At 28.7% G+C, this 26,271-nt stretch overlaps 1 protein-coding gene across 4 annotated transcripts in view; it reads left to right on the forward strand.

Moving 5' to 3' along the window:
• Positions 1 to 26,271, forward strand: part of ewg (DNA-binding protein Ewg) — a 51,718-nt gene that overhangs the window by 16,130 nt on the left and 9,317 nt on the right. Inside the window, exons 2-7 of one of the 4 annotated variants that reach the window (XM_065507732.1) lie at positions 8,970 to 10,021; positions 10,099 to 10,332; positions 14,317 to 14,778; positions 15,425 to 15,556; positions 15,890 to 16,034; positions 18,116 to 18,243. In XM_065507732.1, coding sequence (XP_065363804.1) covers positions 9,239 to 10,021; positions 10,099 to 10,332; positions 14,317 to 14,778; positions 15,425 to 15,556; positions 15,890 to 16,034; positions 18,116 to 18,243 — 1,884 coding nt within the window. In that variant the 5' untranslated portion in view covers positions 8,970 to 9,238. The remainder of the gene's footprint in view (positions 1 to 8,969; positions 10,022 to 10,098; positions 10,333 to 14,316; positions 14,779 to 15,424; positions 15,557 to 15,889; positions 16,035 to 18,115; positions 18,244 to 26,271) is intronic. The other 3 variants (XM_065507734.1, XM_065507735.1, XM_065507736.1) reach the window with 3 other exon arrangements.

The following is a 26,271-nucleotide window of genomic DNA, read 5'->3' on the forward strand; positions in this document are numbered from 1 at the left end:
AACCGATGGAACACAAGTATTAGTATTCCTCGACCTATAGCGCTAGCCATTGACGGTGATGGCCTGGCCAACGTGGTTCTCAAAGAAACATGGACCAATGACGCCGCCAGCGCAAATTTCATGTAAATCAGCAAAATCAGCAAAGAATATTGACTTGACTTATAAGGAGTGAGATCGAAAAAATCTTAACATACATAAATGTTAATAAAAAAAAGAAATATCTAAACCTACAGTTTTGATTTTTTATTTGATAGAAATTATTATTACAACTTACAAAAAATATTATTTTTATAGTGATTATAATCAATAGTGATGAATTTATGAACCTTTTCCGGAAACCCTTCCATTAAGGCTTTTATAGTGCTCTCTGTAACTATGTTCGAATAGGTAGTATATCTCCTTTTAAAATAGACCACACTTTTGAACACCTTTTTTGTGCTCTTCAATTCTCTATTAACTGGACTTAGATCCAGGCAGTTTGGAGGATTTGCGTCTCTTGGTACAAATACCACATTATTGTTCTTGTACCACTCAATACCTTGCTTACCATAATAACAGGATGCTAAATCAGGCCAAAAATAAGTGGACACATAAAGAAGTCTTATGAATTGAAGCATCTCCTTTTGTAAATATTCCTTGATGTAAATTTCGGTATGTAAAGAGCCCTTTGTAACAAATGTTTGGCTTCTTTTGCCGCAACTGCATATTGCTTGCCATACCAAGAACTTTGTGGGAAAATATTCTGCTTTTGGGTCCTAAACTTTCTTACAATATTCCCTCGAGCATCAGCAACATCAGCTGCGAAAAATGTTCGTCATCCATTATTCACAGGTATATTTTTTATAAAATTTGACTTCAATTTCCGTAGTCTGTATTTGGCCCCTAAATTTTTAGCAGAGTTCCGGTCAGGCTTTAACTTTTCGTACCAAATAGTCCGAGTACTGAGCTAACTGGACTGCTTTCCAGTGATGTTAACTTTTTAATTACGATTACCGTACAGCCCTAAAAAAATTACCGTTTTTTAAGTAAAATTACCGTATGCTAAGTTTTGTACAAAAATAATAATATTTTCTCGATATATTGAATTAATTTTTATAATTCAATATATCGAGGGCCTATATTCAAAACTCTCTATCTTAAAAAACACAACTTTTCAGGAAAGCCAAACAAATGTTTTTTCGCGTATTACTTGAGTTATTAAAATTCGGTATGCTACAATTATTATTTTAAAGCAACTACTGAATCTCACGTACAATTTGTTTTTAAAATTTTGCATTATTTATATTTTCTTCTCAAAATATTCAATGTGTATGTATAAAAATGATAAGATAGAGGATTTTGCATTTTAATAGAATTAAATTATTTTGATTTCATTTATGCCATCTGTCAGTTTTTAACGTGATTTATTTAGATAACGGCTAATAATACAACATAAGATAAAAAACACTTTAAAAGTAGACACTTTTTAAGCAAACTCCAACTTTAACCATTAATTGTTATGCCATGGAAATTATATTTTCCAAAAACAAAAAGGTAAAATATTTCCATGGTAATTCATTTTTTTAAATGATTGCAAATGTAAAATTCATGTTCAGCATTCAAAAATTAGTAAGAACACATGAATTGCAAGAAGAAATTATTCCAAAAAAAATATTTGAAAATTAATTATTTGAAAAGATAGATACTTTTGCATTCGGAAAAAATTAATTGTATAACATAGAGAAATAACAAAAATGCAAATAAAATAGCAAAAAACAATATGCTTGTAAGAAATTCACATCATAGATGAGGACTGTTTTACTGAACATTTTACCATCAAAAACTAATTTTCATGAATATCAAAGATAGAGGGTTTTGAATATAGGACCAAGTTTGTAAAACAGCAGAATGCCATTTTTATCAACATATTTTATTTGCCTTATAAATTCCTTATCAATTTCATTAAATTCATCCATTTGAACATTTTCTGGGAAATGAAAAACTAAAGGATATTTTAATATTACAGAAATATTGGTATCGAACAATTGGGGATTTATTACGTCAATTTTTTTAATGATTGCATTTGATTTGATTCAAAAAAATGTTTTCAATCAGTTTTTAATACTAATTTGTTTGTATTTGTATCCATACTTGAAAGACTTGCGGGAGACTTAATGAGAAATATGTATATCATATGTAGACACATTATGGAAATATAACTTCTGCGATATAATTCTTAAAAATTTATACTTTTTAAAATTACCGTACAAATGTAGAAATTACCTGCCTACCGTACGGAGGACTAAATTACCGTACAATACGGTAATTACCGTACGGTTAACATCACTGCTGCTTTCCTACAGGATGTGTTGGGAGCTGTTTTGAAAATGCTTACTGTTTATTGGCTTATATGCATATATTTTCTATAGACAAATTTGTATAAAGAGAATTTTCTATTGAAAACACCGTTATACAGAGAATTAAAAAAAAAATTTATACCCAGGATTTTCTATAGAAAAAACTCTTATATAGAGAATCTTCAAATCTTCTAAACTGTTATAAACTGAATTTTCTACAGAAGCAATTCGCTTATACAGAGAATAGTCTATAGAAAAACTGTTACAAACTGAATTTTCTACAGAAAAAAAACCAAGAATTTTCTGTAGAAAAAACCGTTATATAATAATAAATCCACTTTGTGACATATTAAACTATTTATCTATTTGAATTGCTGTACTTTCATATGAATTTTTTATTAAATTAAATTAAAATCACTCTGGAAATAGTGTAAATCGTTTGGTTTTCTATTTTATTTGGCTCGTGCCATACTCAGGGTGTTTTCTGTTTGTTTCTTTTTCTATTCCTGTTTTTGTTTTATTTAGTGATTTCTTTTACAATTTTCTTTTATCTAGATTTTCCAGTTGTATGTACGTGCAAATGGGAGGGATGTCTATGTATGAATATGGTTGGGGTGTTGTAAGCGCAAACGTATAGATACACAAAAATTTCATTTCATTACAATATCGGAACAAGTATAACAAGTTTTAGCGAGGCGTAAGTGAATATAACATGTCAAAAAAGCATACAATAGAAGGATGAATGGATGGACGGACGAACTAACTGACTGACTGGCTTTTAGACTGACAGACAAACAGACAGCTTAAGGGTGCAGTGCATGCGTTTTCTCAGAGTGTAACTTACAAAAGAAAAATGTGTATGTGTGGAATAATAAATAGCAAGTGTAAAGTCAGCTAAAAACAACAAAATAAACAAAAACAAACATAATAAACTACCCTCCCTTGTGCAGCACTTCATGTCTTATTTTCAGGGATGGAAAACTTTTGAAACTTTTCTTCGGTATCAAAATAATAATTTTCTTTTCACCCTCAGAGTAATAAAATTAAAATTTCGCTTTTCTATACAAACTGCTGTTAAACACAAAATGTTCTATAGAAAATACTGTTATACACAAAATGTTCTATAGAAAATACTGTTATACACAAAATGTTCTATAGAAAATACTGTTATACACAAAATGTTCTATAGAAAATACTGTTATACACAAAATTTTCTATAGAAAATACTGTTATACACAAAATTTTCTATAGAAAATACTGCTATACACAAAATTTTCTATAGAAAATACTGTTATACACAAAATTTTCTATAGAAAATACTGTTATACACAAAATTTTCTATAGAAAATACTGTTATACACAAAATTTTCTATAGAAAATACTGTTATACACAAAATTTTCTATAGAAAATACTGTTATACACAAAATTTTCTATAGAAAATACTGTTATACACAAAATTTTCTATAGAAAATACTGTTTTATACAAAATTTTTTATAGAAAATACCATTATACACAAAATTTTCTGTAGAAAATACTGTTATACACAAAATTTTCTATAGAAAATACTGTTATACACAAAATTTTCTATAGAAAATACTGTTATACACAAAATTTTCTATAGAAAATACTGTTTTATACAAAATTTTTTATAGAAAATACCTTATACACAAAAGTTTCTGTAGAAAATACTGTTATACACAAAATTTTCTATAGAAAATACTGTTATACACAAAATTTTCTATAGAAAATACTGTTTTATACAAAATTTTTTATAGAAAATACCATTATACACAAAATTTTCTGTAGAAAATACTGTTATACACAAAATTTTCTATAGAAAATACTGTTATACACAAAATTTCTATAGGAAATACTGTTATACACAAAATTTATATAGGAAATACTGTTATACACCAAATTTTTTATAGAAAAAACTGTTATACAGAAAATTTTCTATATGAAATACTGTTATACACAAAATTTTCTACAGCAAATAGTCTTATACACAAAATTTTCTATAGGAAATACATAATATTTTCTATAGAAAATACTATTATACACAACATTTTCTATAGAAACTGCTGTTATTCACAACATGGTTATACATACACAACATTTTCTATGGAAACTACTGTTATATACAACATTTTCTATAGAAACTACTGTTATTCCAATGCGTCGTGGGAGTACTATGATATTTATGAATTTGAAATACGTATGTAGTATCGTATTAACTTTTCCATCGCTGATTGTTCCCTTTTTGTTTTAAGGGTGGTCCACACATACACACGGTACTGACAGATTCAATACAATAGGCCATGAGTTGTATGGTAAGGTGGTGATAGCTGTTGGTGGTGGGGTTGTTGGTTATGTTTCGTTCGTAAAGCTCTTATTGAAACTTGGTGGTAGTTTTTCTTATTCGATTCGTACCTGGAAACGAAGTGTATGTAAACAACGACAGCACGAAAAAGTCTGTTTATTATTGATTTTTTTTCCTCATTTACGTTTTGTTCTGTTTGTTTTTCATGAATTCTATCTTTGTTGCTTTCTTTTATTCTTTTATTCTCTGTGCACACACGTACTAATGAAACAACTCAATGCTCCTGCTCAGTCGGTGGGGTGGTTCGTTAAAGTGTAGAAGTGATTTTTATGTTTAACGCATGACCGTTAAACGCTGCGTTGAAGTTTTAAATTTAAACAAAATACAACAATAACAAAAAAATAAATTTATTAAAACAAAAGATATTGAAATATTCCTAATAATATTCTCGCAATATTTTCGTAAGTTTTAATTTAATACAAAAAAGAATTTAGCAAGTACATATTTGAAAATTATTATTAGAAATAAAATAAAATTATTTGAAAAAGTTATAACGAAAAAAACAAAAAAATTATTGAAAAAAATATATTTTTTAAAAAAAAACTTTACGCAAGCGCACATTATTTTTTAAAAATAATTTTTTATTAAATCTTTGTAATCATTAATGTGGAGTTTTTGTTTTTTTTGTGTGTGTGTTTCCAACAAAGTGACTTCAATTAAGTGCACCGACATAAATGACCTCATTCTGTTATCACTACATACTATATTGTACCTACTACTATGTAGTATAACAATTACAATAATAGCAAACAGCAACAATAAAATATTTGTAAATTTTTTTAAGAATATTTTTGTTTTTTTATTATTTCTACATGATGTCTTGTTTTAAAACATTCGCACACATACTCTCTGACATATTGACTGTAGTCATTGTAATACGTTTAATGTTAATTATAGTTTTGAAATAATTTTAGAAAAAAATACAAAAAACGAACCCACGAACAAACAAACAGACTTGTGTGTTTTGTTTTTACTCTCTCTCATTAAATTAGAATTTATTTTACAATGAGTGTGGAACATTGCGAGATTTTATTTTTAGTTTTTAATTAGGCGTTTTTTTAAGTTTATTATTGAAAATTTGAATATTTATAGTGACATACATTAACGAATCCGAATAAAGAACAATAATTGGTTAAAAATATACATTAAATGTAACTCATCGATGTTTAAAATTTATTCACCATTTATACAGCATTTAATTGTAAGATATATGATATATGAGTTTTGAAGCTTTTTGTTTGACAATTATAAAGCTTTAAAGCTGAAATTATATTGCGATTTTTTAACATATCTGGATTAAGATATATATCATTTGAAATACCTTTGAAATATCTTTCAAATAAGATATGATATGACCAAAGTCATTTAAAGTTTTAAGAAATTTATCAATGCTGTGCAGTTCTGACCATAACTGATTCAAGGCCCCATAGAAGACCAAAACTACATATTGATGGTGGGAATATGAAATATAACACTCTTACTTGTTCGTACTGAGTTTTTTTTCACAAAAGTGCCATTATATTGAAAAGAAATAATCGACGACCCGAAAAACAAGATTCGCAGATTATTAAATTAAATTTTAAATTATTACTTAAATTATCTTGAATTGGAGTAGTTGAGTTTTTACTATACCTTTACATTTTTTTTAATTTTTGAAACTGCTGACTTATTTATTGAATATTTATAGTATTTTGCTTCAATCCAGCACTAAAATCATTGTTTATTTTGGTTTATCAATTTTCGCAAATCTTGAAAAAAAAATACAAAAACAAATTATCAAAATTATGGTAAACCTGATGCTTTTTACATAATTTTCATACATATTTAGGGTATTCACACGGTAGTCATAAAGTCGTATGTCATAAAATAATAACACTATAAAATATGACTGATGTAAACAACCCTCATAAGTTAGTATGTAAACAATTAATAAAAAATGTTTTTTTTAATTTTCATTTAAATTTTTTTAAAAAAGTTTTTTTTTTAATTTTTTGTCAATTTTTTTTTTAATTTATTAATGAAAAAAATTGTGAATAAAATATTTTTTTTTTAGTAATTTTCATTTCAAAAGTTTTTTTTTTAATTTTTTAGTGAAAAAAATTTTATTTTATTTTTTTTAATTTTTAAAAAATTTTAGAATTCATTAATGAAAAAAATGTATGATACAAATTTTTTTTGGTGAAAATAAAATTCGGGTTAAAAATAACTATAGCGTTATATACGTCATAGCAAGCGCTCGACGATGCTATGTTCACACTTGGGCTTTTAAACGCGTTTAAGCAAAATTTTGATTAAGTTAATCAAAGCCGTTCACATTACATTTAAGATGATTAAGTTGACACTAAAATGATGACAAATAAACAACAAACAAATTTATATTTCTTTAAAGCATTAAATATGGAAATAAATACTTTATTAAAGATATCAGCAGATTATTTTAAACTTATTAATGATAAAATTGTGAACATTGATGGATTATTTAAGGTTTTTTTAAGGAAAAAAAACTTCTGTCAAAATTTATTTGTCGGTATTACACTGAATGGTGGCCGATGCTACATCATAGTCGGTTTGAGGTGATTAATGAAGTGATTAATTTTTAATCATGTCAATTTGAAGTGATTAACAAATCATTTAATTGTATGGATAATCATCTCGATTTTGAAGTGATTAGAGCTTAATCACTTTTGAGATGATCAACTCTGCAAATGTGAATATAGCATTAGATTTACACTGTTTAGTTATGACAAAACAATAAACAAAGGTCTTATTATTTTAAGATTTTTTTTTTGAAGCACAACAACAATTTTTTAAAACTATTGACGACTATGTGTAAAGGGCCACATGGCCTAAATTGGACATGGTATGAACCATAATGTTGTTAGGGTTGAATAGATGCAGTCTGAGATTCTTTGTGGATGTGTTAAAGGGTACTATTGTTCGAGGGCTTGGATATTATGTTCTGTACGTAGACAATATGTATGCATATCAAATGAATGGTCCTATCAAATATGGACCGATAATAGCTATTTTCTGGAAATTTTTTAACCCGACTTTTTGAAAAAAATCTGAACACTTTTTAAAAACCTGTAAATGTAAATATTTACATAAAGATCTTTGGGTATTATGATTAAATTTGACACATATGGTTAATGTCCTAATATATCACGACTCGACTACTTGGTTACGATAACACAATAAACATAGCATACAGAGTAGTATTATTTTAGGACATTTTTTGCTTGAAAAACAATAAAAACCACTGTGAAATATTAGGACATTATGACATGATAAGAGACCTTGTTAATTGACCAATAATATGACTCTGCATATAATTAAACTTCGGAGAATTGTATTGTGTTTTCTTAAATAATATTTTTCTTTTTTGGCATAGAATATATGGAACCCTAGGGGTCTACGACATAGACACCCTAGGGGTCTATGAGTAACCAAACATAATTTCGGGCAATTTGCAGCAATATTTTGCGGTTGCACTCCTGAAAATTTAATACAATTTGTTAAACAAAATTTAATTGATGCTTTTCAACTAGTAAATATAATTGGCATCTCGTTTTTGGAGTAAACATTTCATTTGCAAATTATTATAGAAAAACGTGCCCCTATTAAAATCTAAATACAATATTTTATAGTTATAACTTACAATTAATTTTATTGCACGTAATACTAAATAAATCTAATATTTATACATACTAATTTTACCCTACACCCTGTAGGGTATATAAGGCGAACTCGTACTACCAAATTTAGTACCGATCGATGCACAATTTTCCATAGCTCCCATATAAGCACCATTCTCGAAAATTTCATTAATGTGCATAAATCTCTGAAACATGTATGTTAGTATCCAAATAAAATTCAACACAAATATGTTTCATATATACGCAAATCTTTCCACCAAATTTTGTGACGATCGGTCCATAATAGCTCCCATATAAGGTCCACTTCCGAAAATCACTTTATCGAGCATAAATATCTTAATATTGTTGGTTCGATACAAATAATTTTCATATCAAAAGTAAACTGTTTATAATCATATACTCGGAGTAGTATAGTCGGGCAAGACCGACCGTATCATATGGTCGGTCTTGTTTTCGGTATACAAATTCTCATTATGCATAGAATTTTTAATAACTGTTAGTGTATGTAAAATAACATTTTAAAAATCTCTTTTATTTAGAAAATATTTCGATTTATTTTTTAATTTTTTCTTCTACTCTCTCTCTACATTTTCAGATTAAACACAAGACAACAGAAATCTCTAAAACTTTTCTTCTCACTATCTATCTATAGTTCTTCTATTACTATTTCTTCTTTAATATCCTAAAAATATTAACAACAATTAAAGTGGAGAAGTGCAATATTTAATAAAAAATTTATAGAATAAGTAACGAAACCAAAGATTTTGGGTGCATCCCATAGAAAAGGGAGCATAAACCCAAATACCAAACGGAAAGATCTAATCCAAAGCAAACACCAAAAATAAAATCTAACACACACACATAATGAATGTGACTACAATATCGACGGGTAGTCATGCTACCCAGGCGGCAGTTGAGAGCATAACCAATGTGAAACACCAACAACAGACCTATAAGATAGAAATGCTTGAGGACAGTTTGGCATCCGACGATGATGACGATGATTTAATTAGCAGTGATGGCAGCATGTTCGATGAAACGGAATTGACTCATATTGCAGTGCAAGATGATTTGGCCAATCAATTGGCTGCTGCCGGACCAGTGGGTGTAGCTGCTGCAGCAGCTATAGCATCGTCAAAGAAACGCAAGCGACAACATTCGTTTGAAACGAATCCCTCGGTGCGCAAAAGGCAACAGAATAGATTACTGCGCAAATTGCGCGGCATAATCTATGAGTTTACCGGACGTGTGGGCAAACAGGCTGTGGTTTTGGTGGCAACACCTGGAAAACCCAATACCAGCTATAAAGTTTTTGGTGCCAAACCACTAGAGGATGTAGTGCGTAATCTTAAGAATATTGTTATGGATGAATTGGAAAATGCTTTAGCCCAACAAGCACCACCCCCACCACAAGAAGATCCCTCGTTATTTGAACTGCCACCTCTTATAATTGATGGTATACCAACGCCCGTGGAAAAAATGACACAGGCCCAGTTGAGAGCTTTCATACCACTGATGCTCAAGTATTCAACTGGTAGAGGTAAACCGGGTTGGGGTCGTGAGGCCACCAGACCACCATGGTGGCCCAAAGAATTGCCCTGGGCTAATGTACGCATGGATGCCAGATCTGAAGACGATAAACAGAAGGTAATTTATTATGAGACAATTAGAAATTAATTAACATGAATAAAATAAAAATATTTCATGTTTTCCAATTCAATTAGATATCCTGGACTCATGCTTTACGTAAAATAGTCATCAATTGTTATAAATATCATGGCCGCGAAGATCTCTTGCCCACATTTGCCGACGAAGAGGAAAAAGTAACCCAAATGATCTCACACGAAGAGGAAGAGGAGGAAGAAGAGGTGATTGTACAGCCTGTTAGTAATCAAGCCACTACTATACAAACAATACACACAACAAATGCACCAACAAATACTACAACTAATGTAAGGGTAAATATGTTTTCTATTCACTTTTTCAAAACTTAACTCCGTATAATAGAGTGTCTCAATTTATATGAAATCCAAAAAGTTGCAAATGTATGTACGTTTTCAAAAAATCATTTTTAAAATTTTCCGGCTCAATTTCGGAGTTTTTATGAGCTAAAGATTTTACTTGTGCACAAATAAATGCGGACATAAAATATAAAATATTTCTATTATATTTTATTGTATAAAAGTTTAAATATTTCGCACACTTTACGTTAGAATTGAATTGGTAGTAAATCTAGTACTTTGTGATTAATGGTTGTCAGATCTCCAAATCGCTTGCACGACATCACGACATTTATCAACCCGAGTTAGTTTTTGAATGACAGGTATAAAAACCTTACTAACAGCTTAACCATCAACCATTATTTTATATAACTTGAAAAAGTGATAATTTCTAACACTTTGATTTGTGGACAAGATATTTTCGGTCTCTGAGGTGTTTAGTCTCACATCGAGATATTCAGTTTACATATGTTTAAAAAATGCTTCTACTCACAAGAATTATTTTAGGAATCTTATAAAAACAAACCAATTTTTATGTTAAGCGGTATACATTTGCAACTGTATTCTGTGAGACTCTATAATGTACAAGGAAAACAGAAAAACTTTAACTAACAGGAACTTAAAATGGTAAAATATTTAAGTATTAATGTAAGCTTTTACAGATTTTTTAAATAAAACAAGGTTCGACCAGTCTGCGCCAGATATTTTGGCGTTTTTCTGTTCAATTTTACTTATTTCTGATCTAGATCCTGCAAATCTGACTAATACTGGAACACACCAATTAATGGTATTTGTGTTAATAGGTACCAGAGCTGTAAATGAATCATTCTTTTTTGATTTTAATTCATTATGAATTAGCTAAATTTTGAATTAATTCATTGAATTGAAAAAATTAATTGAATGAAATTTGAATCAATTCAAACGAATTAGGCAGAAATGAATTTCAATTCATTTCCAATTCAAATGAATTTGTAAAAATGAGTTGCAATTCATTTACAATTCATTTGAATTGAATTGATTTTGAATTAATTCAAATGAATTAGAAAAAAGAATTAGCAATTCAAATGAATGATTCAAAAATGAGTTGCAATCAATCAAATTCAAGAGCAGATCTCTAGGGGGAATGAAAGATTTCTCCTACCAAAATGAAAATATCCAGTACAAAAATTGAAAAGCTTTGTCCTGTATACGCGCCTGATCAATGAAAACATATTGTTTGGAGTTTATTTCTTCAAGAAGAACTGATTTTCATTTTGAAATACACTGAACGACAAAACATATTTAATATTCACGAAGCAATTAATAATTTTTGATATTTTTTGACCCACGACCACCCAACAATAAACTTTTTGCTAATATTTATATTATATTTATTTCAAAAAAATAAAACTATCTTCCAAAAATAATCAAAAATCAGGAAAAATAACAATGTATGTCGTTCAAAACACAATTGAGTTTCATAAATAAGGCTAATTAGATTTAATTAGAATGCATCATTCATCTTAAACAACAATAGCTTTTCAAAATTATCATCTGAAAGAAATCCACGTTTAGAATAGAGGCGTACGAAAATAATCTTTCAACACCAGCTGACGATGGTAACGGCGCATTATATTTAAAGGAAGACTTTTTAACCGTCGATTAATTATACTGCATACTTAATGACATTGAAGAATCTGCTAAATATGCTGCGAATTTCGCTTCGGAGTTGGAAATGAATTGCTAATTTTTTTTCTAATTCGTTTGAATTAATTCAAAATCAATTCAATTCAAATGAATTGTAAATGAATTGAATTAATTCAAAATCAATTCAATTCATTTGAATTGGAAACGAATTGCAATTCATTTTTACCAAATTCATTTGAATTAATTCAAAATCAATTCAATTCATTTGAATTGGAAACGAATTGCAATTCATTTTTACCAAATTCATTTGAATTGACTCAAATTACATTCAATTCATTTTTTTGTGTGAATGATTCGCGAATTAATTCAAAAATGAGTGATTCATTTACAGCTCTGATAGGTACCAACATATTTCAATTTTTTTTAAAATTCCATTTGTAAGAAAAGCGTAACTATGAAAATTAGTGAGCAGAAAATTAGTACAGAAAGGCGATGTACAGAGTATTCACACTTGCAGATCCCAAATTGGTCAATTGTAAAACCCTTAAAGTGATATAACTCTGGGGATATGCCACATCACTTGAGAAAACTGCCTTGCCATGAAAAACTTCGCTGTCAATCAATTAGTAACTCCATTCATTTATCCATTGTGGGATTATCTACCCGGCTATTTAAATACTTGGGCATTGACAAACAATATACTAATACTCGTCCCCACACGTCCTACAATAGTTTGCTGGCCATTTCAAAGTCGATCTGGTTTAATTTTTTATATTTAAAAATATATTAAAAATCAAAACAAAAATACTTCTCAACTTACTGGAGTACATGTTGAACATATATGTAATTTTAGTTCAGTGTCAGGCAATTGAATTACATCTGTACACTTCATATCAATGAGAGCTGCAAATTAATGAATTCAATTAAGTTTAATTCATAAAAAACTAAATTCAGATTAAAAAAATGTCAGCAATTCACTATTCCATACAAAGCAAATTCTTTATCATCATTCAAAGATCTTTATTTGAATATAATTCATTAATCGTTGAATTAATTCATAATAAAATTCATTCAATTGCTTCAAATAAGGATTTAATTCTATAAAGAATTAATTCTTTATTGAAATTTGCGATAAAGAATTAATTCCCAAAGGAATGATTTCAAGACAATTTAAGTACAAAGGAATTTGTATAAATTAATTCATAATAAATTCATTGAAGAAAAGGTTAAGAGATAAAATCTATTTTGATTTCGAAAATGGAATTAAGAATTAAGTCTTTAGAGCCTTTGCTTTATATCAATATCATTTTCAGGTAAAAATGAGTTATAAATTCATGCAAATTATTTTTTTGTTTGAAAAACTTTTATGTTTTCAAATATTTTTCGTGTTTTAAAACAGAGCTTAGAATTAGTTAATTCAATTTAAGCTTAATTCACTAAAATCTTAATTCAGAACTAAATTTGTCAGCAATTCATTCCATAAAACCACCAAAAACAAAACAAATTATTCAGATTTGAATAGAATTTATTTATTGTTCAATTAATTCAGAATTAAATTCATTCAATGAATGATTTGAATGATTAAATTTTTGTTAATTCAAAATTAGTCCAAATTGTATTAACATAGTTTTTCTTCATTAAATTTCTTGTTGTTTAACGTTTAATCATTTGCAAAAATTAATTTAAACAAATTATCTAAAGCTTATTTGTATAAGATTAGAATTGAAGAAAATTTAAATCATTCAATAAATTTTATTAAGCTATCTTGACTTAAAAAAAGTTTAAAATTCAATAAGGAATGAATTCTCAAAGAAATAAATTCAATAAGTTTAAACTATTGGAGAATTAGGCCTATGAATGTAATGTAATGAATTTTAAAAGATAACATTTACTTTGATTTTGAAAATGGAATTTGAAATAAATTCTTTTAAACCTTTGTTTTAAAACATAATTCTATTTGAGTTTAATTTAAATTTAAAAACACAAAAATGTTAAAAAATAATCCTTTTTCTTTAGAAAGTAGCATTTTATGTAAAAAAAATGTAAATAAATTTCGAACAAATACAGATTTTTGTAGAAAAATTGTATAATGTACTTATGTTTTGCAGATCTGTGTAATAATATAAATATATTGCTTATACTATTCGATGTCTAATTAAGAACATGACACAACCCTAGTCATAATTATCTTTTGTTTTGTAACAATGTTATACTAAATATCAGCAATAAAATGTCCTTAATTCTTCGCTTCTAAAAAATGTTAACAAATTGAATCACAATAAATATTCGTTCCATTCATTCATTACGTTATTTTAGCAACAAGTAAATGTGGTTAAAATTAATAGTTCAGGAACTGTAATAACCACAACAAATCCACATAATCCAAATAATCCTGGACCCACCATTATACAAAGTACGAATGATCAACATATAACAACAACGGCACGTTTACCAGCGTCGACAAAGATTGAACTGTGTCCTGCGCCCATGACACAGATAACACAGCAACAGCATCATCAACAACAGCAGCAGCATCAGCAACAACAGCAGCAACAACAACAGCAGCAGCAACAACAGCAGCAGCAACAGCATAATCTTCAACAACAACAACAGCAACATAATCTTCAACAACAGCAACAACAACAGCAGCAGCAACAGCATCAACAACAACAGCAGCAGCACCACCAGCAACATCATATACAGACCACAAATGTGACTTCTCAACAGCTGGCCAATGCCCAAGTTTGCATAGAACCAATGAATTTGGGAGATGTTGATGTTCGTAAAGAATTCCATACTAAATTTCAACTCAATTTGATGTTGTGTTATTTTGTTTGCCTTTTTCGTTTTCGTTTTCTGTTCTTGAACCTGAATTTATAATTTTGCATTTGAAATCCTTTGAGTTTTTCTTTTATTAAGGTAATTCACGTCACCGTTTTTAACCCTGCGAAAATGCGAGCTTTCGCACTGTCACAACAATAATTTATAAACATAATACGTATGTTTGTTGTCATTGTGCGAAAGTTCGCATTTTCGCAAGGGTAAAATACGGTCACGTAAATTACCTTATTATAATTTTGATGAAGAAATATATAGCATATTATTAAGGCTATACTAAACACAATAAACTGTTGTAAAAAAAATAATTGTTATGCAATTATAATTTTTATAGAAACGGCCTAAATGTATGCTATATTTTGTGACCCTTTAACAACTAGATCTATTGCGTTTTTTTTAATTTTTGTTTATTTCGTTTATTTTTACTGATTTCTTTTCTTAATTTATTAATTTTCATTTGCTTTGATGTGTTTTTCTGTTAACATTTTTCTTATCAGTTAAATTACTTCTTTTTTTGTTGGTTAACTAATAATATAATTCATCTAATCTTTTAAATTTCTTTTGTATTCTCTTTTTGTCTATATAGTATACCACTCAAACGGTTTTATCAACTATACAAAATGCTGACGGCACTGTTTCGCTTATACAAGTTGATCCTAATAATCCTATTATTACATTACCGGATGGTACCACAGCTCAAGTCCAGGGTGTTGCTACGGTAGTGTTTTATTTCTTAATATAAATTTGGGGTATTCACATGGTCTGCTATTAATCATATTGTCATAATATCCTAATTTATTATAATAGTTGTTGTTGTGTTTTAAACAAAAAAAAGTATTTTATGACAAAACAATAAACATAGTTCAAATAATGTTATTAGTTTAGAACTTTTTTGTTTGAAACACAACCAAAATTTGATTAAATTATCAAAATATATTAGGACATTATGACAATATGACCAAATAGTAGACCGTGTGAATAACCCAATTATATTTAATTATATTATTATATTGTGTTATATGTTTAACTTTTGTTAATTTTCTTATTATAGCTACATCAAGGAGAAGGTGGTGCCACCATTCAAACTGTTCAAAGTCTGGGTGATGTTAATGGTCATGAAAATATGACGGTCGATTTAACAGAAGCCACAGTGGCTCAAGATGGTCAGATTTATATAACGGCCGAGGATGGTCAAGGTGAGTTGAAATATATTATAATTTTATCTAAAATATTTATCTAGTTAGAAAATAGGGTTTGTTAAATTAATTTAGTCTATGTAAGCGGTTTAAGTGAAGAATTATTGTTATCACTTCTTACATTTATAACTGATAAACATACACTTTTATCAATTGCGCATGTGTACCATACTTATCGAACTGATAAGATAGTATAAAGGTAGAAGAAAACATGTGAGATTGCTAAATATGGTTTAGGGGAATTTTATATACCCTACAGTGTGCGTGTTTTTCAAGTCATTTTTAGACATTTTCTAGAAAGTATTGCTGTAAATGTGTATCTAGAACAGTGATTGGCAAACACACTTACTATCACATTTGCAATTGTCTTTGAATCAGCAGAAAACTCAGTGTATTTTAAATAAATTGCACAACAACTGATTTGTCTTGTTTCGGTAAAATAGCAACAGCTAAGCGTTCATGATAAACCCCCATCTAGACTAGGCATCAATTTGTTCACTCTGCGAACAATTTTGTGTACGAACATGAATTTGTCTTGTTTGGACAACATTTGTCAATGTTAAGTTTCTGTCCATACGGAACAAATTCATGTGTGGACAAGAATTTTTCCGCTAAGTAGATATTGTTACATGTTTACCTTTTAAAAATGTTGGTTTATTTCCATTAAATAAATCTAATTTGTTTGATTGCAAATATAAACAGTTTAGTAGTTTAAAATTGTAACAACACTTTATTCAAATTTACACAACAACAGTTTAAATAGTCACTCAGTATTTTAATACAAATACATACACGTTTAATCTACACATCATATACAGCACACTGTAAGGCAGTTAATTTATATAATTTAACGATGCTTTATCTTAATTTAACGATGCTTCAAATTAAACTGACTGGTTGATGCTCTCAAGGCCACCTTATATACACTGCATTACTATCCAGATGTTTCCAGCACCATCTATCGATGCTACTTCAAAGTTCAATATCTACAATGATCAACTCAAAGATTTTATTCAGAGCTATATTAATATCTCTCATCTCTTTACCATTCCATTAATGCATTGAGCACCAATTAATTCGTTGTCTTAATTCCTTAGTATTTCAAATGTATTGAATTTTTTCTTTGAACATACGTAGAATTAATTCCTTATCATTCAAGATGTCTGTATTTAAAAACCATAACAAATTAGTTTAATACAAGTTATTGAATAATTACATTTTACTTCCATTACATTTTTTTAATTTTGAATTAACAAAAATTGAATCATTCAAATGTGGAATGAAGCTGTTTTGAATTAATTTCATTATTAATTGATTCAACAATAAATAAATTCACAGCAAATGAGCGATATATGAAAAACGAAGTTTTGACTGAATATTTCGCATGAGCTGCATAGTATGATTCGCTTCTTCGAGTTTCAGTGATGTTAAACGCTCCACTTAATATCTTCTGGTATAGTCAACATCAAGAAGTTTTGTCTTCTTAATGTCGACTACCAATCCTTTGATTTCGCCGCACGAAGAGAGTTCACCAAACGCCCTTTGCACGATATCACTGATTTGTTCCTCAAAAAAGATTTAAGATTTTGTTGGGGCGTCCTGGTGGAGACGATGTCCCCCTGGTATCCATTTACTTCAACCTTTCATCGCCTAGATTTTAATTGAAATGTAATGAAATATTGATTTCACCGAAGAATTCTTAACGCTTTAGTTTTACTGGGGAAAATTTACTTGGCCTCAAAATATGCAATTGCAGCTAATTTTAAAGTGATGATAATTTACACTTAATCCAACAGCGTTAATTTGTGACAAATATGTAGATATAGTTCATTCCTTACTTCGATCTAGTCAGCGTCTTCATTTTATTTCCAATTTCACATCCATTTACTTACATAATATTTATTAAGTATTTCTGAATATGTGAAAGTGAAAAATCACTTAACCCACATAAAATTCCTCCATTCTGTCCACAATGCAAACAACCAAATGGCTCTCTCCAATCACATCTAATCACAATTTCCCTTAATATTTGTAACTTCGATTGGTATTGAATATTAATTAAATTTACATTTTTATTGCAGGTTATCCAGTGTCCGTTAGTAATATGATTACATTACCGGTGTCAGCATCAATGTATCAATCAATGATGGCCAATATCCAGCAAATACATACGAATAGCGATGGAACCGTGTGTATAACACCAATGCAGGTAGATGCTCATACCAATAACAATAATAATTCTAATGCAAATACCAATAATAGTAGCAATAATAGTTGTAGTAGTAATAACAGTAGTAGTAATAGCAATGTTAATAGTAATAACGATGCTGATGGCAACAGTAGCGGAAATCCGAATACAGCAGCAACTACAACGCCCCCACAATATCAGTGTTATTCAATAATGGCAGCAACGCCCATTGGTACCACAACAGCTCATCGGCTGTTGACAAATTCAGCTTTAAATCAAACACAACAGAATTTAGTTAATAATTTAAATAGCAATATTAGTGTTAGTAATCATAATAATAGTAATATTAGTCATAATAATATACGTTGCCAAATAATAAACGCCTCTAGTTTACAACAAAATTCTAGTCAAATGAATTGCCAACAACAACAGCAGCAACAAAATTATCTAGCAAATGTTTTACAAAATGCAACAGCTAAAGTTTTTATAGCAAATCCAACACATTTAAATCTAACAAGCGCCACTAATATTTTAAACAACAATAATAATAATGATGCAACAACTAACAATAACAATAACCATAATAGTAATAACAACAATCATAACAATAACAATAATAATAATGGTCATATAAAAATTGCCACGTCTATGCCATTGCCCATAGTTGTTGCCACTACAGCTCAGCATGCCCAGTCTGTTGCAGCCACTGGTGCTGAGGCAAATTGTAACATTGTTAGTGCAGCTAATTGTAGTAATAGAAAATCAGGACACAAACGTCGTAAGCAAACCTTTGCCAAAGTTATACCAATTAAAATAGAGGAAAATCTTTCGACAGATGCTGCCACTAGCAACAGCAACATAAGCATCAATCATAATAACAACAATGCGAGCGATGGCCTTTTAAATATACAAATTGTCAATACTACAGATAATAGTGTTGTTGTTACGGGAGGGGGTGGCTTAAGTGTTGGTGGTGTCGTGGGTAGTTTAGGCAATTTAAGAGTTGGCAATCGTCTTGTCAGTGTAGATGTTTCCTCACCATCTACCAACTCTGGGTCACAGTTACCCGCCAAAGCCATTAAACTAGAAACACTCGACAATTAATTACAATTAGCAATGACAGCATCAGCATCAGCGAAGAAAATTCAATGAAATTACCAGATATTGAAGAGAATGTTTGCTTGATAGGAGATTTTGGTCAAGGTATCGCATGCATTATATTAAATGTTTGTAGTATCAAATTTATACTTTAAAAATGTGCGCAGGCGCACAACATTTTTGTGTAATAACTGGATACATGGGTGATTATTAGAATTCATAATTTTGGAATTTTATTTTTGAATTTTTGAAGAAAAATACTAACAATATTGGAATATTATTTCTCAGCTGAAGATAATTCGTCTTTGCCTTTTACTATCTGATCCTTTAATCAAATGTACTTTCTGAATTTATCTAAGTATTACATACTAAACTTAAATAGTTCCTGACGTAACAATCCTTAATCGATGTCATTGGAAACATTACCGGTAGAAATAAATAGGCCTCAAATCATAGCTCATTTGGGTCCACACTTAGGTCCTGCTGGTATACCTTGTGTCCATGGCATCATTTGTACTATGTTTATTGGCCGCCGCCATACCGTTGTTCTAATGATGGTGTGGATATAATTCCTCGGCATTATAGTTTCTAAAGACGTCATTGTCAGGGATTCTCAACCTTTGAGCATGTGAATTCCAAAAATAGTGGAAATTTATCTTTTTTAATTAAATTTTAAAGTTATATAGAAATTATTGATAAAAATGCAATATTAAGCAAAAAACCAGACCAGTAGGAAAAAAATTAAATTTTAATTTTCAAATTCGAATATGTCGTAAACTATAAGATATAATATTGTTACGTTTTTACCTTTTAAAAACGTTGGTTTGTTTTCTTTAAATAAACCGAATACTTTTGATTGCAATTAAAAGCAGTTTGGTAGTTTAAAATTGTAACAACTCTTTATTCAAATTTACACAACAACAGTTAAAATAGTCATTCAGTGTTTTTATGCAAATACGCGTTTATAATTCACATAAATATACACACTGTACAAGAACGCAATTAACTCTAACAGCGCCTATGATAAACGGACTAACTGCAACTTATTGTACCTATTTATATACACAGTGTCATATTCTAGAAGCTTCATGAATTATCTTAACGACAAAACTAGAAGGCAACATGTAGCTATAACGAAGTTTTTTGTAGTTCTGTTTCAGTTGATTGAAACGGATTTGGCATCGTTTTCAATGTTTCATCTACCTGAGATATGCCTTTTTGGAGCCTTGAGGGGTTTCTTAGATGGATTCTAGGCAGATATATTGCAAGTTTATTGACTCCTGCCAAGTGGGCTAGAAATCACATTGTGATATATTTTCAACATGATTATAAGATTTTCAACAATATTATGACCACCGCAATCATTCACTGACTGCTGCAACCATATTATGTTACAGTTACCATTCACATGGCTGCAGTTCATTGTGCATGTTCGCTGTGGAAATGTTTTCCAGAAACATATATACAACTATATATTTGATTGCATCAGTCGATAATTGAAAAAATATTATTGATGAATACATGTTAAATAAATAGGGTATTCAATTAATCGGGTTTCTGGTTTAATCGGTTAATCGAGCAAATAATTAATCGAGGTTTAGATTTATTCGGTTAATAATCGGTTAATTTAAAATTATTCGATTAACCGAATAATTTATATTTTCATTTTAAATTGAAAATACAACAACGAATTTTGTGTACAAAAACATAAAAAACAGCAAATAAGGTATTTGAGATCATTTTTATAAACATATTGCCTATTTGCTTCAACAACGTCATAACTCAAAATCCGTGTTTTATGAACTGAGTAATACAAAATATACGCTGTTCTATAATCTTTCATATAGTTTCATCAGTTTTCAAAAAAGTCAATTCTTTTTTGTGTGTGAGAGTGTAAATGAAATCGCATGATTTGTTGAAAATTTATTTAATAAATAGTAAAATGTCATAAAATATTCAAAGACGTTTTTCTCGAAACGACTTTTTTGAATTATCAGCAAATGAGCGATGTGTGAGTTTTTTAGGGTTTTAGTGAGATCTTCTGAAATAATCATTTATAAAAATAATATAATTTAAACGATTTTTTTCTTTAGATTTAATAAAACTTTTCTTGGAAAAAAAAACTCTCTCGCTGATTGTATATGTTGGAGAAATCAAAAGCATGATAAAGAATTGCGGGATTCAAACGGTCTGCTATTAGGTCGTATTGTCATAATGTCGTAAAATATTTTTTTAGTTTAAACAAATTCTTGTTGTTTTGCAAACAAAAAAAGTGTTATTTTATGACAAACTAATAAGCATAGCTCAGAAAGTCTTATTAGTTTATAACTTTTTTGTTTTAAACTCAACAAAAATTTGTTTAAACTAAACAAATATTTTATGATATTATGACAATACGACCTAATAGGAGACCGTTTGAATCCCCCAAATATTCCTTTTTGGATTGTTTTAGATTATTATTAATTCAATAGTTTCGTATACATGTAAGTCAGTTGTTATACATACTCACTAATCATGTTTAAAAAATATCTAATTTTAATTTGAAATTTGTATTTGAATTGAAACGGAAAAATAAATACAAAAAAGTGCAAAAAAAAGGAATTTCGGTTAATCGGTTAATCGACACAAATTAATCGGTTTATTTGTTATTTGAAAATCGGCAATTTCAAATTATTCGAACAGTTAACCGTCCAAAATTAATCGGTTAACCGATTAACGGTTAATCGATTGAATACCCTATAAATAAATGTCTGCGCTATTTTCTTATACAAATGATTTCTTCGTATTTCTTTTAAACCTCCTCATCACAGATATTAAATATAAAGAATACCAAATTAGTCTTTGCCTGGATACCATTTTAAAATAATATACAATCAGAAAATGAATACGTTACTGCTAAATACTTAAAAATCTTTATTAGAATTCAGTAGAGAATAGTGAAAGTTGGAACTATTGATCTATTTTAATATTTCTGCAAGTTTTAAGGTTTCTTAAAAATATATTCTATCAGAATGTAAAGTACATAAATGAATGTATTACTATTTCTAATAGAAAATTTCACGTTATTTCTGACTTCAATATTTCTGCCCATAAAAAATTTTTGTCATGTATTTGATCATTGCAAGAATTGCAACTGCGTTTTTGGTAAACAAAAAACTAACAAATTCTGAAGTTAGGTTAAAAATAAAGTATGCATTCTTTTAAATATCTGAGGTACTGGCATGGACTATTTAACAAGGATAGCTTTAAAAACAATAGATATTTTCCCTTAAATGGTTTTTTCTATTTCATTCTCTTGTTTGTTTTCAATATTGATGCTATTCGCTATAAATTAAGAACTTTATGTCCTGTTCTTAGTACGTTTTATTTAAACAGACATGGACAGAGAAGAGGCACAAAATGACTTCTTCAAAAATAACAGTTTATTCACAGATTAATTTCATCACAATCTCTTTTGCATTATAAGTAAGCCACAAAACAATATGTCAAAATTTTACGATTTGAAATAATTTCAAAAAAGAAAATTAATTTTTTTTTATATTTAGACAACTGTTTGTCATATAACACATATAATTTGTAATTTATACTGCTCTAAATTAGAACCCTTTGTAAATTTTTCCTAAAGGAGAGTTATGCTGTAGTACTTCAGATATGTTTTAGGAACTAGATCTCTATCTTTTCAACAAGCAAGGTCTCGTCTGAAATATTTAAATATTTTTTAATAAAAAAAAATTCCGAACTAATTCAATTTTCAAAATCTAAATAGCATTCAGCACTAATTAAGTAATCCTATTCCTATTCATTTTAAAAATGTTTAAAAGCAAAAAATCCTAATGAAGAACAAATGTTTTCATTCAATTAGATTTGAATTAACAAAAATTTGATCCTAAAAGTTTGAATTCATTTTAAAATGAATTATTATCCATTAGGAATTAATTCAACAATGAATGAATTCTATTGAAATAAAAGAAAGAGGTTCTTATGTTGGGAATGGTTTAATGGAATGAGTTACAGACATTTTTAATTCTTAATTTTTTAGTGAATTACATAATTAACTCGAATGTAGTTATAAAAAATTATGTTGAAAAAGTTCTGTATTATGATGTCAAGTTGTTTTAAACAATATTTGTTTAATCCTTTTTAATTTCCATTTGTTTAATAGCTCAAAGTGTGCTAACTGGCTGACCATAACTGTACACATGTACATGCATTATTCTCATTATATTTTCATTATTTTAAAAGTCCAAATACAATAGATTTATGATGAATAAATTAAAGCTTGCAAAGTTACGATTATTATTATTAGCCTTTATATTGCTAAACATATAATTTAAATATTGTTTTAATTGGCTTTTTTTCATTAAAACAACTTTTGCATTGATTAGTTTATTTTTTTTTAAATTTTCACAAAAATAAAATTTAAAAACCTTGTTAAATGATCATTATCGTCAGCAACATCTATCTAGTCATGCCAAAGTTAGTATAATAAAACTATATTAATAAATTATTAAACCCAAATATTCAAAAACGATTATTAAACGATTTATAAAGGTTGTAAAACTTTGATAACTTTAATCGAGGTTTTGAATATGGCAATAAATTTATAAATCTCTTGAATAATTTAAAATTTTATTTGAAGGGTGTTTTACAAATTATTTATAATTCAAAATAAATATTTTAATATTTTTATTAGATTTTTTATATTTTCAAAATTAGTCAGCTGTTGTATATTTTGTTTAACCAAAATTTAGAATATTTAAATGAAAATTTCATTTTTAAAATTAAAAACTGCTTTAAGCTTTAATATTTTCATTTATAAGTAGTTGTACTAATAACATTTAATATGTAACACGAATTTTTTAATTGGAAATTAGTGCAAAAGTTTTTCATTTATGTTTATATTTGTTTTAATTCTTTTTAGTGTTTAAGTTTTTTTGCAGTTTGCTAGCTTTTAATGGTTTAACAATGAACAAATAGCAAATTTATTCAGATTTATTTTATAAACACAAACATATTTATACACTCTAAATAGTTCTTATAATTCATGGTACAGTGATGCATAAAATTGAATGTAGGAAAAAAATCAAGAAAAAAAACTATCATAATGTAGAATAAGTAAAAATCTATGACACCCAATTAAAATGTTGATATTTTTTGCATGAGTATGATTTGTCAACGAAATACTAAAGCAGAAACAGATATTAATAAAAGCGGCTTTAGACGATCACATTTTACGACACACTCTTGGAACAATATCATATTATAGAGTGTTTTTTACAGTTTTAACATAGCAAGGGAGCAATGTGTTGCTACCGTGAAATATCTCCCAAATGAAATAATTCCCCAGAAAAAAATTAAATAACCTCCACACAATTTTTCATACAAATTGGGATTAGGTTAGCCTTATGGTAAAGACAGGAAAGAAAGCATCTCAGTAGAATCCAATCATTGTCGGAATCGGGTTTGAAAACGACTGAAAAAGTACCTTGTTCTTGTGAAATCGAAAGTTATCGGCTTTATATTCGATCTAGAATTAAATTCATTTTCGATTAGAGAAAAAATTACATTGGATTTCAAAACCGATTCCGACCCTTTGAAAATAGAATTAAAAGAGCGCCAGATGAAGATGAAAAGAGAAGGAAAAAGTCAGATAGAATAAATGAGTAGACGAAGAAAAGAGCAAAGAGTTCATTTGATGGATATTAAGTCACTCCGTGGACTTATTTCATTATGAAATAAATCCCATCCGTCGGGACTTATTTCACCTAAAACTTTGCTCAATAAAAACAACATTTGGCCGGGCTCAAAGGTTTTCTCCTATCGGATGTATCCAAAAATGGCTTCGCTCAGTAAAGATTTCTTGCATTGTCCGCCTTCGGCCGGAAGCAAAGGGTTTCTCCTCTGTGGTGTATCAAAATCTGGCCCGGCGAAAAGGTTTTCTGAAGTATTTCGAAACATATCTGCAATAATGGAAATCTTTACTATGTGAAGCCGGTTTATGATACACCCCAGAGGAGAAAACCTTTGCAAATTATTATATTACATATATTGGAAGTAATTTAATTTTACCCTTTGGGAAGTAGTTTATTTTTGTTGGGAATTATTTTATTTGGAAGTTTTTCACGGTACCTAGTGAGTTATGTTTATATGAGATACGGATGGATCTCTAAATTTTTTGAATCTTATTAAAAAACCATTTACAAGTGTATTGGATTTTATTTTTGTTACCGTCCCACAAGTATAACGTAAAAATTGATCGTGTAAAGGCTGCCTAAAAGCGGCTTTAGACCACAAGATTTTACTACACACTTTTAAACAGTATAAAAAATAAAACCCCATCATAAAGCAACAGATAGAAGACTTTACGTCACATTTTTTTTGGAATATGGGTGAAATTTCATTTTATTCTCTCTGTGTAAAGAAGACCTTCGTAAATTCGTATCGTCTAAAACCAACCTAAATTACACAATTCTTGTTCTACTGTAGTCTCAATAATGATGATTTCTATCGGTTATATGGGTATGTCAGCAGTATAATTTGTTGAATGCACTGGAAATTATATACTTGTTTTCATATGTATAGATTCCATCCATATGTATGTACTTATGTATTAAAACATATTTCTGCAACAATTATTTTTAAAGTGAGCCTTTAGATTTCAACCATAACAACAACAAAAAAAACCATTGCAATCCTTTGTTTATTATATTATATTCAACTGTTTTCCTTCTTTCTTTCAAATTATAGAAAATAAATTATTTGTTGTTTCAGTTTATTATACAGTTTTATACCTACAAATGAATATAACAAATAACTGAAGTATTTTTCTATAGTCGAGTACTTTTAATGCACCCAATTGGAATTTGTATATTCCTAGTGATTTTTAATACTGAGTCATTATACAAAAAGCAGAATTCTGGTATAGCTACCTCGAATTTATCTATCTTAGAA

This window comes from Calliphora vicina, chromosome 4 (genome assembly GCF_958450345.1).
Source record: "Calliphora vicina chromosome 4, idCalVici1.1, whole genome shotgun sequence".
Classification (NCBI taxonomy): domain Eukaryota; kingdom Metazoa; phylum Arthropoda; class Insecta; order Diptera; family Calliphoridae; genus Calliphora; species Calliphora vicina.